Source organism: Athene noctua, chromosome 1 (assembly GCF_965140245.1).
Source record: "Athene noctua chromosome 1, bAthNoc1.hap1.1, whole genome shotgun sequence".
In the NCBI taxonomy this organism is placed as follows: domain Eukaryota; kingdom Metazoa; phylum Chordata; class Aves; order Strigiformes; family Strigidae; genus Athene; species Athene noctua.
In genome coordinates this window covers 263,981,307-263,996,004 of record NC_134037.1, presented here as the reverse complement: position 1 = coordinate 263,996,004, position 14,698 = coordinate 263,981,307, and the positions used below count along the sequence as shown (strand labels likewise).

The 14,698-nt window shown below is 55.6% G+C and overlaps 1 protein-coding gene across 1 annotated transcript; it reads right to left on the bottom strand.

Annotated features, from left to right (window-relative positions):
* Window positions 1-4,497: 4,497 nt before the first annotated feature.
* Window positions 4,498-10,726, bottom strand: WDR73 (WD repeat domain 73). Its single transcript, XM_074933211.1, has 8 exons — window positions 10,628-10,726; window positions 10,483-10,550; window positions 10,031-10,119; window positions 8,886-8,974; window positions 8,045-8,112; window positions 7,097-7,261; window positions 5,598-5,966; window positions 4,498-5,042 (listed from the first exon to the last, which is right to left on the bottom strand). Exons 1-8 carry the CDS (start codon window positions 10,702-10,704, stop codon window positions 4,807-4,809), a joined length of 1,161 nt encoding a protein of 386 aa, XP_074789312.1. The 5' UTR covers window positions 10,705-10,726; the 3' UTR covers window positions 4,498-4,806.
* Between the last annotated feature and the right edge of the window lie 3,972 nt (window positions 10,727-14,698).

Here is a 14,698-nt window from a genome sequence, read left to right as displayed (position 1 = left end):
GGTGAGAAGGGCTGAAACGGCTCCCTGCCAGCCGGGAGGAGGCATCGAACCGCCGCGACGCAGCGCTGAGGGATCCCGCCCCTCCTGCAGGGACTGGGGCGAGCAGCAGCACCCACCCGGCTCACGGCCACTCAGCCACCCCGTCCTCTGTCCCCTCAATCCCTCTCTGTCCCCTCAATCCTTCTCTGTCCCCACATTCCCTCTCCGGCCCCTCATCGCCGCACTGATGGCAGAGCGCAGAGACGCCGTGGGAGCCAGGGAGGAGACGGAGGTTTCTGAACCCCACAACCAGGGCTGGGCGTCATTTTGGAAATGAAATGCAAGGCCACACGGTACCCCGTGAGCAGGGTGTACTAACGAGCTACTCGTTAAACGAGCAATGGAGCTCCTCATAGCTGATGGTTTAAGTTGGGCCCTAAAGGCCGGCAACCAGCAGAGTCCTCACCAAACCCTCCTGCAGCAGCCGAGAGCTGGGGAGGCTGAGATCTGGCTGCCCTGTGCTCATCCGCCGGGGAGCAAAGGGACGAACAGCTGGATACCGGGTCTGTGTCCTTGTGGGGTGGGGCAGTTTTTGGGGAGGAGAGGCTGGAGAGCTGCCGGTCAGAGAGGGGCTGGGGGGGCTGAGAATGAGCCAGAGTGTGCCCAGGGGGCCAAGGAGGGCAACGGCATCCTGGCTTGTGTCAGCACTGGCGTGGCCAGCAGGGCCAGGGAAGGGATCTGAGCCCTGGGCTCGGCACTGGGGAGGCCGCCCCTCGATTCCTGGGTTCAGTTCTGGGCCCCTCACCCCAAAAAGGCCATTGAATGACTCGAGCGTGGCCAGAGAAGGGCAACGGAGCTGGGGCAGGGTCTGGAGCACAGGTCTGCTGGGGAGCGGCTGGGGGAACTGGGGGGGTTCAGTCTGGAGCAGAGGAGGCTGAGGGGAGACCTCCTGGCCCTCTGCAACTCCCTGCCAGGAGGGGGCAGAGAGGGGGGATGAGTCTCTGGAGCCAAGGCCCCAGCGCCAGGCCCCGAGGGAATGGCCTCAAGCTGCCCAGGGCAGGGTCAGGCTGGCTCTGAGGAAGGATTTCTGTGCAGAAGGGGCTGTTGGGCGTTGGAATGGGCTGCCCAGGGCAGGGGGGAGTCCCCGGGATCCCTGGAGGGGTTGAAGAGTCGGGCTGAGCCAGCGCTGAGGGATCTGGGGGAGTTGGGAACGGTCAGGGGGAGGGTCATGGTTGGGCTGGAGGAGCTGCAAGGGCTTTTCCAACCTCAATTATTCTGGGATTCTGTGAATTTGGACGGCCCTGGGTGCAAATGGAGGCGTTGCAGCCTCTCGAGGAGCAGTGGATGCTCCAGCTGCCAGGGCACCCGCAGGCACAGCCCTGTTGAACCCAGCCAAAGCCAGCCTGCGCCAATCCTCCCCCCCCAGCAGCTGTAGAGAACAACACGAGGCCTCGCAGGAGAGGCCCCCGCTCCTTACAATCACCCAGGCACCCTTGAAAAGCGCCGCCGGCAGCAGCACAGCCAAAACCATCACATTAATTTCTTCTCTGCTCTCCCACCCTCTGCTTGGGCTCAGGAGGCAGCTCCTGCTCTCGCTGCAGCTCCCCCCCGGTGCAGCAGCACATGGCCTCACGCTGTGGAATTAAAACCCAGGCTGGCACTGGGATTTAAATCGCCTTTTCCCAGCAAGCGGGTGAGAAGGAACCGAGGGAGAGCAGCGAGGCTGCTGCAAGAGCCCCAGCTTCTCCTCGGGAGGACACAGCAACACCAGCACATCCCTTGCGGGGGATTGAAGCCCAGCGCTGCGGTGGCTGGGTGGTCCCAGGAGGGGGGAGATGTCCGTGGAGCAGCATCGTGGCAGCTCCAGGGCTGGAGAACTCTGCCTTGACATGCAAAAAGCGGGGAGCTGACACGGCAGAGCGCTGCTCATCCCCCACCCTTGGAGCAGAAGGGGCCAGGACTGGGGGGAATGAACCAAATTACCCCATTTCTGGGCCCGACTTGGGAGATAGCCCCGCAGGGAAGGGCTCTGGCTTGTCCCTGGGTAAAGGAGAAACCCAGAGCACAGCTGGCTCGGGGCAGCATCCACAGCACCGTTCTGGATCAGCTCCAAGCTGAGAAACAGCTCTGTGTGTCCAGCCTGCTCCTCTCCCCGGTGCCTTGCCCTGGGGTCACACCAGAACAGAAAGCTCTGTGGCCAGCTTGCCTTTGTGAAAATGGGTGCTGGAGGACCTTTCCGTGGTCCCAAAGGACCTTTCTGTGGTCCCTGGGAGAGGAGAGGTTGGACACATCCATGTCCAACACAGGTGTGAGCTGCCCCTTGCCACGCTGCTGCTGTGGGGAGGGAGGGACCGTCCTGAAGTTGGTCCATCTCGGGGGTGTCAGGGTTTGTGCCAGGGGTGGGAGCCATCCCAACCTTCCTCACCAAGGGAAAATCTGGCTCCAGGAAAGCCAAAGTCCCCACAGTCACACAACCAGGCTCTCAGATCAAACGTTCAGGCGTTGCCTGAAGGTCCATGCGGTGTTTTTCTGGGCGAAATGCCCTCCCTGCCCCGTGCGAGCTCTCCAGAGGCACGTTTGAAGGGAGAGCCCTCCTCTGTGCTCAACCCCGTTCAGCGGCAGCTGCAAGTACTTAATAGTTTGGACATCTCCTGTCAAATCTGGTTCAAGCTGGACAAGAAGGCTTAAGTTATTTTGGGGGGGAAAAAAACAAAAAAAAAAAAAAAAAAAGAGGGAAGTTTAGAGGAGTACAAACTGTGCTATTGCTTAAGCCCCGCTTCTCTAGGAAGCCAAGCAAGTCTGCTTCCCTGTTCTCTCCGCGCTACCTGCATCACTGTGACGTGGATGGGGTCAGGCTTCACTCTGCTTGCCAGGTCCTTCACCCCATCCCAGTGAGGAAGATGAAGATGTCTGAGGAGATTTTTCTCCTCCTCCAGGGCAAGATCCTTAGCCCCTGGGGGGGTGTGTATCCATCTAAAGGCTGCATGTGGTGGAGGAGCTGAGGGGACTGAGCCCTGCACCTCGGTTTGGTCAAATCTCCTGCTCCCAGGGGGGCTCCAGCAAGATCCCTTGAGGGGCAGGGTCCCGCCCAGGGAGCTCCCCCCTACGCCTGAGTATCCATCAGCCACATGCTGCCTGCCTGGGCCTAGGCCCAGCCTTGGGCCAGAAAAGCCACCACGGAACTCCCGAACCTGGCAGGGGGTTCTTGGTGCAGGGGAAGGACACGCTGTGTTCACCCCCAGCAGGCAGCAACACGCTCAACAGCAGACGCAGAGAGAGTGGAAAGCCGGGACCCCTCCTCACTGTCCCTCACCAGGGCAGAAATCCTCCCAAGCCCCTTACCACAACCCCTTCCCACCAGTCTGAGATGGACACAGCTGCACTGGTTTTGCTAGGGAACCCCCGGGGGTGGAAATCGGGACTAGGCACTCCTGCACGAGCGTGGATGTGAATCCCTGCTCCTCCTGGGCTCAAAAAAGGGATTTTTTTCTCCACTGGTAGAGCTGCTGCGGCTTTGGTAGGTAACAAAGCCTCAGCCCCTGCCCCGCCTTGGGCAGGACGTGCTCCCCCCATGTCACACGCTGCCATGGCAGCGGGGACAGTTTTTGGGCTAGAAGAGCCCCACGTTGCTGGGAGGAGACCTGCGAGTTGCTGCAGGTGAGCGGCTGTTGCCATGACAGAGTGTGGCTCGGTACGGCACATTCCCAACCCAGGACAGCTGTCACCCCAACACACCCAGCACAGCACCCCTCAGCCTGGCCTCAACCTCTCCCCTCAGCCTACACCCCGAAAAGAGATTGGGGGGGAGCCCCTTCTACCCCAACTCTGAGGGAAGCGGAGCAACAGTTGCCAGAAATAACTGTGAACAGGCACCGGGGAGCACGTGGGGACAGCGAACGCCGGGACGCGGAGCGGGGGCAGCCACGGCAAGGTCCAGGCTGGCTGCTCCAGCACGACCCACCCCAGGGCCTGGGCAAGCCACGGCCCCCCCAGTTCACAGGTGAGCGCTCCCTGCCCTGCTCTGCCACAGTCTTTGACTCCCCAGCTCCTCGGTGAGACAGAAACAAGCTGGTTTTCACCCTCAGGATAAGGAACAGATTTCCACACCCAACACCCCCCCTCCCCAAGTAACACCTTGGTAACAGCGTAGGTGTTGCCAGTCACTGCCTGGCTTCCGCAGGCCCAGGAAATCACATTAGCTTGATCAAATTTAAAAACTTTCAGTTGGTGGGAAAAGAGCCAGGAGACACTTTTCTCAGACTGGGTGCTCTCCAGTTACGCAGGGGGAGGGCAAAGCTCGGGGCAGGCTGGGGCTGAAAAGGTTGTTCCTGTTCCTTTTGTAAACTGCGAGCAGACGCGTTCGCATCGCTGCTTCCTGAGCACACACACACGTGATGAAATGCCAACACCCCACCGGGGTACAGCCTTCCCCCCCCCCAGCCCTGGTTGCTTCAGGCCTGGAAAGCAGCGGGTGAAATATGCCGCAGAACAACCCATTTCCTCAAAACGCGCTCGTGGTTTTTTTGTCTGTTTTCTCCTGAAAAATACAGCAGACATGACATGGCTCTACAATCAACAACGGCAGGATATTCTCCGCTAGCAGGCACGACTGCGACAAGTCCCAGCTGTCATTTGAAGGCTGGCACGCCGGAGAACAAGAACACAACCAAATTTTTTTTACTCTGTTAACAAACAGCACTCTTAACCGTTAGCTCTGTTCACTACAAGCTGTCTCAAACCAGTATCTGGGTGCAAACAGACACCTCGCAGCCTACGCAAACTAGAACGCAGACAGGAAACACAACACATCTTCACCGAAAATTTCATCTACCCACACTTCCCACAAGACTGAACCCAGTCCCAAACGTGCAGGGAACCGTCGCTTGCTGCCGACAGTAAAGTTCTCGGTTTCTGCGGGTGCCACGTGTGCGCTGTGACCAGGGGAGGGTTTCTGCTGCTGCCCGGTCCAAACGCGTGGCCTTTGTGGACAAAGATGGGCTCCGCTTCCCCGCCAGAGCTGTCCCAGCTCTGCGCGTCATACACGTGCACGGTGCCATCAAAACCTTGAATAAAAGGGAATCGGAGAGACCGTAGGAATAAATGGCTTTGCTTTAGTCTCACGTTCCCCTCCCCGCAGGGCTGCCGAGACAGAAATGAGGCCAAAGGCCCAGACTGACAATCCGTGACAGCAGAACCTCCAAAGTCTCCACGGAGCTCATCTCGAGCTAACACCTGCTGGGGAGAACACGGACCAGACCCAAAAAGCTTGCAGATTCACTAGTCTGAATTTGCAATGCTCTGGCCAAAAGGCAGCTTTGTTGCCCAGCTGGTCTTATCCCTGCAGCCAGGCTGTCACTGGCACTATCAGGGTGGTGTTTGCTGAGAGCTGGGGGTCTTTGTTCTCCCAGGAGTCCCCCCAAACCCATCCAGGCTCCTCCCGTGGTTGTTGGGGGGAGAGGCAGCTGTGGAGGCCAGTGAGCTCACACCTCCACCAGCTCCAGGAGCTTGAACAACCACCCCCTAAGCAGGGCGTTTAACGGTGAGAAGAACTGGGCCTCGATGGAAATACAGATCAAATAAACATCCAGAAAAAGGAAATCTCTACCCAAAGCACTTACCTGAAACAGCGAGGCAGCCTTCCAGAGCCGGAGCCCAGGAGACGCACAGGAACTCCGTGTCTGAGCTGGGCGAGGGGACTTTGCACTTTGCCGAGGCCAAGGACTCGGAGATTTTTCTTACGTCTGTTAGGGTGAGGTGTCCCCTGCTCGAGAGGCAAGCAACGGGCTGGGAGTCAGAGCCTTGAGGTCTGCGCCCGACTCCCATGCACCACCGCTCGCCACACGGCGCCCAGGGGACGGACGCAGCCTCCAAGGGACTCTGGGGCTGCCGAACATCAGCCAGGCACAACCCCCCCCGGGCACAGCAGAGCAGCAAGGTGTTGGCATCCAGGAACGCCAGGCCACTGAGCTCCTCGCTGCTTTGGGAGGCTAGAGAAAAAAAAAATAAAATTAAAAAATGAGGCAGATCTCAGATCCCTTGAGGAACGTTTGCCCTGCCTTACCTCGAGGTGGCTCATTCAGGTCCTGGAAACCATCTGCCCTCACCTACACAGTCAAACTCAGTCCCCACACACCTCATCCCCCGCTGAGGAAAATGTCTGTGTGCATCCAGTGGCTGTCACGCAGCGTGCTGAGCAAAAGGCAGGTCTCTCACTGCTCTGCTGTGTCCCTGTGCCCCAGGGCTTGTGCGGCTCCTGCTGCTGGGGGGTAGCGCTGGAGGTACTCTCGGAGCTCAGCTCCGTGACAGGGTCCCCATGGGAGCTCAAATAGAGTTAGTCTTAGTCGTGGGCCTGCCTGAGTGTTAACATCAGCTTTTGAGGGGTGGACTCTGCCAGATCCTTGAACAGCTAACAAACACTGCTTGAAAGCCACTTCCAGGGAAAAAAGCTGGAAATCTGCTTTCTCAGGGAACAAGAGACAAGGGATGAGTCTCCTGAACCAAGGCCCCAGCGCCAGGCCCCGAGGGAATGGCCTCAAGCTGCCCAGGGCAGGGTCAGGCTGGCTCTGAGGAAGGATTTCTGTGCAGAAGGGGCTGTTGGGCGTTGGAATGGGCTGCCCAGGGCAGGGGGGAGTCCCCGGGATCCCTGGAGGGGTTGAAGAGTCGGGCTGAGCCAGCGCTGAGGGATCTGGGGCAGTTGGGAACGGTCAGGGGGAGGGTCATGGCTGGGCTGGAGGAGCTGCAGGGGCTTTTCCAACCTCCATGACTCTGGGATTCTGTGACTCTGGGGCCAGCACGTCCCTCGCTGGGGATGACACACCCAGCAGCCCTCTGCTAACCCAATTCTTTGCACTGAAACCATCGACAGTGCTCTCGTAGGGCACAGATCTGGGGCAGAAGCCTGAGAAAACACTGTCGTGGGAGCAGCAAGAAGCTGGAGATGGAGCAGAGCATGGTAACCTCTTTCCTCAAGACAACGTCCTTTCTGCAAATACCTTCCTACCCTTTGGCACAAGTCTGGAAGTACCCACCCAGTGAAACGTTTGCCCCTTAAGCAGCTGCCCTTGCTTTACCCAAACCCTGACTTCCCAAAATCAGACATTAGACTTGGTTTGAATACCTGCCATGTAGACATTTTTCCTTGATTCAACCTCTGTAATTTGGATGTTGTTGAGTCTCGAGCCGTGAAGGACCCACGGGGCTCTAGCCGAAATGGTGGCAATTTTAGCCCAAGGTTGCCCAGTGCCATTTTCTGTAGATATGGCGCTGACAGATTTAATAACATCTATTTGAAAGAGATGTAAGCAGTTGTAAAACACATCAGGAGTCAATCCACAAGATTAAGCTGTTTCACAAAGACGCCCTCGCAAAGCTAAAAGTGACCTACTAAACCTAAAACTTGATTTTCGTAAGAAATTCAATTATGACTGACCCCCTTTCCAGAATAAAACCACACTTTCCAACACATCCAGCGAGGACTGACAACCAGCCATTTAAAAATCTAGCAAAATGCATGGGAAGTTGTGAGTCAAGATGTTCATTTTCAACGAAGCAGAAAACTTCTAATAGCATTTTGCACTTCCTTTCCGGTGGTTTCAATGTATTTCACAAGAGCAGACCAGGCGACAGCAATCCTTTTCCTAGAAGCAGGCAGACACAGGCTTGGAGACCTGAGGTAGATCCCAAAAGGTGACGTATGGAGCTCTTTATTTCTAACCCGGGGAGTTACTGGGGGAACATTATGTCAACTCTACAATTCGGGGTTTTGTTTGCATGACTAAGAGCTCACAAATAAGTGGAAAGCTGCCGTGACAGGCTTAAACCTACTAATTCCCTTACGAGGTTTGTGTTATTGAGGCCTCTTCTTTCCAAGCCACCAGAACTGTGTTGACACTTGTCTCATGCCCTTCTCCAGCCCCTGCCACACAAGGGCAGTCACTCAGGGCTTCACTGAATGGGACTGGCACTCCTCTCCTCATTTTACACCCAGGAAGAAGGGGAAGCTAGAGATGCTTGACACAAGGACTACATTGAGAAACTACTCAAGCTCAGAAAGATGTTCCCTTACCAGAGTCCTCTGCTGACACCTGCCAGACGTGGAGGGAGATGTCTGGTGGGCCACTTGTCACCAGCAAGCTGAGGAAACAAAAATAACCCCACAAAACTCTTCAGGAGCAGAAAACAGGCTTTTTTTCCCCAGCTTGGGACAAACTGCTCTTCCTGTGCTCAGCAGCTCTTGCCTCTGCTTGGAGCAGAGAATGGGCCATAAGGACCATGATCCCAGAACTCCTCATGCCAGGGTGCTCTACACAGCTCAGGCAAACACCATCCCAGGCAACGGCGTTTAATTAGACATTTTTCAAAAGCACCAGACTAAGAACAGTGCAAAGAGCCCAAAAATAGCAACAGAGGCTTATGTAGGAGGAGAGAGCTGAACGAGTGAAATCAATCAGCCTGAGGGAAGCGTGTTTGCTTGGTCTACAAGCCACATCAGGAAAAAAACCTTCTGACCTTGCTTACGTGGGGTGCAGCAGAGCGGTGGCAGCAGCTGCCAGTATCCTGCTCTGCCTGCTGAGCACCTCCACGCAGCACCAAATACAGAAGGAAAGGATGGAAAAGGCAGAGCAAGGGAGCTACACGGGCCCCCACTGGTCTGAAATGGGGTAGCGAGGGATCCCTGGTGAGCCCAGTGTTTATGTCAGCAGCCCCTGTAGCTCAGTTCTGGAAGAAGCCAAGGAGGACCACAATGTGTCACTAGGCAGCAGCTCCTCACCCAGACCCACACTGCTCTCTGAGCTGGCAGGATTGATCAGCTGGGTTGGGAAGCAGGCAAGAAAATGGAGCTTTCTCCGAGTAGACAAGTCCCCTCTCCATCTCCAGTACACCCTGGAAGGACTTTGTGACCATACCTGGTGTCCGGCACAGGCTTCAGGCTGTACACCGGGCGGTTTGAAAATCCACCACATTCCACCTTGAAATCTCTCTCTGAACACAGGCCCTAGAAATCAGAGGCCAATTAATTTCTTCGCACTTAATCCCAGAATAATTGAGGTTGGAAAAGCCCCTGCAGCTCCTCCAGCCCCACCATGAGCCTCCCCCTGACCGTTCCCAACTCCCCCAGATCCCTCAGCGCTGGCTCAGCCCGACTCTTCAACCCCTCCAGGGATCCCGGGGACTCCCCCCTGCCCTGGGCAGCCCATTCCAACGCCCAACAGCCCCTTCTGCACAGAAATCCTTCCTCAGAGCCAGCCTGACCCTGCCCTGGGCAGCTTGAGGCCATTCCCTCGGGGCCTGGCGCTGGCTCCTTGGCTCCAGAGACTCATCCCCCCTCTCTGCCCCCTCCTGGCAGGGAGTTGCAGAGGGCCAGGAGGTCTCCCCTCAGCCTCCTCTGCTCCAGACTGAACAATGGTGCAGAACGTGGTGTGGTCAGTTACCATGAAAAAAGATGCAAGACACTCTTGCTTGGTAAAGCTCTTGCCTGCCCAGCAATGCCTATTTCAACAGGAGCTACGGGATCGAAGGATCTCAAAATAGTTAGAGGAAAAAGAAACTGGAGAAAGCTCCTGCCAAGAGCTCTGCCTGGGTTCGTTGCCATCTGCACACATCTGGCTCAGCACCTTTCCGCTAATCCAGTGATTAACCACCACATTTCTGCTTTTAATGTAGAGGTCACCCACCCAAGGGCCAACCTTGGGTTCAGCAGTGTGGTCCCCCATGCTTGGACATCTCAGTAAATCCCTTCTTAATTTGCCTTGGTGTCCTTATCTGTTCTATTTCCCCATGAAACGCTTTCGCTCACGCATCTGGAGATAAAGTTTTCATGGCACAAGCTGCCCGCAGAGCAGCAGAATTACATGACTGGCCTGCCAACCTGTGCTACCTCAACTGGACAGTGGCTGGGTGATTTGTACACTTGACTTTTGAACTAAAACTGCTCAAAAATCTGGCCAAGCCTTTATCAGCTTGTGAAGCTCAGCCCAGCTGAGCCTGTCTCTGAAAACACCAAGCCAAGGAAGACAGAGGGGTCTGGTGCCACCCTGGCTGCTACACCCACCTGGGTCTCCTTCCCTTGCAGCGCCGGGGGCGGGAGCAGCTGCAGGATCTCGTTCCCACCAGACTCTCCGTACCCGGCTACGCAGACACCTTGGGGATGAGGGTGAAGAACCAGGGACACAGTGAGGGATGCCCCCCACCCTGAGCCAGACCCCTGAGTTACCATCCCGACCCCAGGCCGAACCCTGGGACAGTCCCAGCCACTCGGCCACGCTTCTGGCATCCTGGGGCTGCACCTCGGCCTCCCCTCCGGAACCGCGGCCCGGCTCGACGCCGTGGCCTCCCTTCTCCCCACTCCGTCGCCCCGCGGCCATTTTCCCCATCACCCCAGCCCCTCGCCCCGCTTCTTTCCCCCAGTGACCCAGGGCCTAACCCCGCCCAGAGGCCCAGCCCAGCCCCTCTCCTCCCCTCAGCACCCCCCGTCCCGGCACCGCCGGGCGGCCCCACACTCACGGTTCCCCCGGGCCCACTCGATGACGCGGGTGGGCGCCTGGAGCTCGAAGGTGTGAAGGTCCCGATACCTGCGGGGAGAAGGAGGGAGGGAGGAGGTTGGCGGGGCCGAGGGACCGCGGCCAGGCCGGGGCCGGGGCTCCCTCACAGGCGCAGGGACTGCAGCAGCCACTCGTCCGCCGCTTCCTCCTCCTCCTCCTCCATGGCGGCGCCCACCGCCTCCATAGCAACGCCCGCCCGGCGCGTCTCTGACGTCACACGGCGGCGCGCAGAAGTGACGCTGCTGGGCGCGCGCGGCGGGCGGATGGCGGGAAAATATGGACCGGGGAAGGAGGGGGGGGGGGGGGAACGGCCCGAAACCGGGCGCGGGCGGTTAAAGCCGGTCGGGGCCGGCGGCTTTGACGGGGAGGAAAAAAAAAAAAATATATATATATATATATATATACGCTAAGGGGTGTGGGGGGGGAAACCGCGTTGTTCCCGCGGAGGGTGGGCGCGGTCTCGGGGACCTGGCGGTTGCTGTGAGGGGGGCAAGAGGGCAGGGAGGCGCCGTCAGGTCACGCTGTGGCGTTTTCTTTGAGGGCAGGTTTTATTTTAATGAATTGGCCGCTCAAGTGTAGGTTTATGTGCGAGTTTGTAAATACAACACGGGGAATAAAGCAGCGCGGGTCTGTGCGTCGGGTCAGATAAACAGAAATAGCCGCGTGCAGGCGCGGTGGTAAACACAGAAGCTTCCTAAATCTCTGACACGGCCAGCCTTGCCTCTGCCTTTCTGTAGCACGGCTACATGATGGTTCCCAGTTAACACTTCTGTAGGTTTTTGAAATTTTTTTTTCTGCATCCAGTTCTGGGGGCACCAACAGCAGAAGGACACGGACCTGCTCCAGCGGGGCCAGAGGAGCCACGGAGATGCTGGGGGGGCTGGAGCCCCCCTGTGAGGACAGGCTGGGAGAGTTGGGGGGTTCAGCTGGAGAAGAGAAGGCTCCGGGGAGACCTTGGAGCGGCCCCCCAGGGCTGAAAGGGGCTGCAGGAACGGGGGGAGGGACTCGTCATCAGCAGGGAGGGAGAGGATGAGGGGTGATGGTTTTAAACTGACAGAGGGGAGATTTAGGTGAGATCTGAGGCAGAAATTGTTCCCTGTGAGGGGGGTGAGGCCCTGGCACAGGCTGCCCAGAGAAGCTGTGGCTGCCCCCTCCCTGGAAGGGTTCAAGGCCAGGTTGGACGGGGCTTTGGGCAACCTGGGCTAGTGGAAGGTGGCCCTGCCCGGGGCAGGGGGTGGCACTGAATGATCTTTAGGTTCCCTTCCAACCCAAACCAGTCTGTGATTCCATGATTTTTAACAAATTAATGTGTGTCATTCTCAGGTACTTTACTGTTTTCCTAACAAGTGCTGTGTTTCATCGTATCAGCTCCAGGTCCCCTTGGCAAGAAGATGCTGCTCAAACTGAGATTTCAGGGCCGGGCCTCGCCGTGAGCCCGCGTTTGCAGGTGGTGGTCGCTCTGTCAGCGATACATTCCTCTCTGTTCCTCGCCAGCGCAGGCTCAGACCAGGCGCTGAAGGATCAGTGCAGCAGACTTGCTTTGGGCTGTGGTTCACTGCCTGTAACAGCGACGCTTCAGGTTCAGTGTGATAATTGGGAGTTTATTACAGATCATTGTGCTTTTTTTCTGTGTTCTGGCTGGGTTTTGGCTGGCACGCACAGTGTTGTGAGGCAAGCTGTGTCTGTTTTCAGTAACACTGCAAGGTGGCAGCCTACAGCTTCTGAGGTGGCTGTGGTATAATCAGAAAAACGTCTTGTTTTTACAGAAATACATCTGAATGTGGATCTCCTAGTCCGTGCAGTGTCTCCTATGTTATTTGACATTCTGTACTGTTCATTTTTCCCTCACTTTTCAGCGTGCTGCCGGTGTCAGTCCTGCAGAAGTTGTTGGAGGGGAATGGAGATGTTTTGGGTGGTTTTGTAGAGCAGTTTCCTGGACACCTGAAGTACTTGGAGAGGCGGTAGGACATTCTGGGTGACGTGACAGGTCCAGACGTGGGCTGTGCTGTCTGAACTCTGCGCTTGGGGCTAATTCAGGGCTGTCAGGACAAAATTGAGCTAGCAAGAAGCGAGGGCAAAAGCAGGCACGTGTGGAAACACGGACGGAAAGCCAGTCCCCTTCTTTTGGCCAAGAGGCTGCTCTGGAAGCAGCAACCGGAGCTGGTTGGTGTGAGAAGCACTTCTCACCGGTGGTTATTTTTCTGACATCCTCCATTTTGTCACTTCAAGATCTGTTGGTATTAGAACTGTTCAGAGAAAGGATGGCAAGAATTCTCATGTACAGAGGAACAGACATTCATGATATTTTTTTGTAAAAGTAGCTCAACAGAAATTCGCCAAAAGCCTTGTCTTAACAATTTCTACATATGATTCAAATAGAAAGTGTTGAGTAAACAGCTTGTGAAGCATCTGACTGCATTTTTTTTTTTTTTTCTTCTTTAGTGCGACTAGTATGCTGCTTTTAGTACTTTTGGTTTTTAGAAGCCTGTGAAGGGTGTTGGAGTGAGCAGGGGAGTAAAGCCATGACGGTACCAGCTGCATGTGAGAGTACAGCAGTGTGGCACTCCCCGAGCTCAGAGCTGTGTCAGCCTTTTGTCACCTTCTCCCTTTAACTCTTTTCTCATCTGTGTGCATGAATTGCAGGACATGAGCTTAGTCTGAAGCGGACAAGTGGCTGAGTCAGCTCGGGATGGTCCCCCAGGCAAGGTGTGAGAACAGAGGGAAGGGGAAATACCAAAGGCAGGGCTCAGAGCCAGGCACTCAGCTGCAAGCTGTGGTGCAGCCTTGCTCTCTGACTGCCCTGCATCATCTAGAGTCCCCAGAGGAAGAGGCTGGGTCTCCCCTGAACTCCAAGGGCTGGTTTAGGGGGTGGTAATAAGTGTTTGGAAGTTATCTCTTAGTGGCCACTGTCTGAGGAGAAGGAGCATGAGGCAGAACAGTGCAGGGAGCGACTGGATGCTGTGGATTCCAGCTGGGGAAAGCAGAGAGCCCAAAAATGGTTTTCTCCCCACATTCTTGCCTTTTGTTTTATCATCCCTTTATCTTTCCAGTTTACTAAGGGAGCAAAGCAGGTAAATGGGGAGAAAAGAGAGGCAGCCCTCCAGTACTACAGATAATGCAGGGTGTTTTTGAAGTACCAAGGCCTGGATGAAGCTAACTGAAACAACCATTTAAGTTGAAAAAAAATACACATTTTAAAGCTTTTTTCAAGATCTCTACAGAAAAGGAATATTTTAGTGTTGAAGAGGAAAGAGTAAAAAAATGGGAACAGTTGTTACAGAGTTAGAATAATAGGAAGAGGCTAAGCTGTTTTGTTATGCCTCAGCACGTGACTTTGCTGTATATATTAAGAAAATACCCCCCAAAATTTGTTTGAGGTAGGGTGGTTTTTTTTTTGTTTGTTTGTTTGGTTTTTTTTTCCAGGAGGTTCTGTAGAGAGCTTGGCAACGTGAAGGGGACTGCAAGTACCTTCGTGCTTCTCTCAGCCCTCCAGCTTTGCACTGTCTGGTTTTGGGCAGCCTTGGAGATATGTATGTTAGGAAAGGAAAGGTCCCGTTGTGCTCTGGCTTTGGCCCCCGTTGTGCTCTGGCTTTGGGGGTGCTGAGTCAGTGACCCTGTGGGTGGGAACGCTGGTGGTGCCACCTGAAGACTTCAAGTCTGCAGCAAGAATCTGCGCCATCGCCTCTCCCTCGGCAGCAGAATAGGAAGGGGCTGGATCACCAGCTCTCACAGCTGGGAGGGAACACACCAGAGCAAAGCTCCTGAGGTCTCCCTCTTTGTGGAAAAACTTTCAGAGTTCAAGAGAGCCTGAGTATGAAAAATCCTAGTTTAAGAAGAAGGGTTCCCTGAGGATCTCTGCTCTGTTGCTGAAATCTGGCACTGCCCTTTTTTACCTCTGTTCTCTGAAGTCAGGAGGGAAATACCCTCCTTTGTGATCCTTAATTGTCAGGGAGGGTCTGTAAGGCCTGGCAGAGCCCTTTGGCTGCTGTCACAGCTTTTTCTTTGGTTAATCAGTTATTGAGGTATGGCCACATTGCAGTCTTCAGGGGTGAGTGACCGTTGCTGCTGAAAGCTTGCTGGAAGCTTAGAGCTGATGAAAGATTAGAGGAAATACTCTGTATTCATCAAAGAAATTTTACTAGGTGGATTTTCAGAGGCTTTTTGTATGAAGGGTGAGC

What these genes read in the sequence shown, in the direction of transcription:
- WDR73 (XM_074933211.1), bottom strand. Translation starts at nt 10,704, where the DNA reads ATGGAGGCGGTGGGCGCCGCCATGGAGGAGGAGGAGGAGGAAGCGGCG. An exon ending in TGCAAGGGAAGGAGACCCAG is followed by an intron (nt 8,975 to 10,030) that starts GTGGGTGTAGCA and finishes TCTGATTTCTAG; the next exon opens with GGCCTGTGTTCAGAGAGAGA. An exon ending in GGTGTCAGCAGAGGACTCTG is followed by an intron (nt 7,262 to 8,044) that starts GTAAGGGAACAT and finishes TCTTTCAAATAG; the next exon opens with ATGTTATTAAATCTGTCAGC.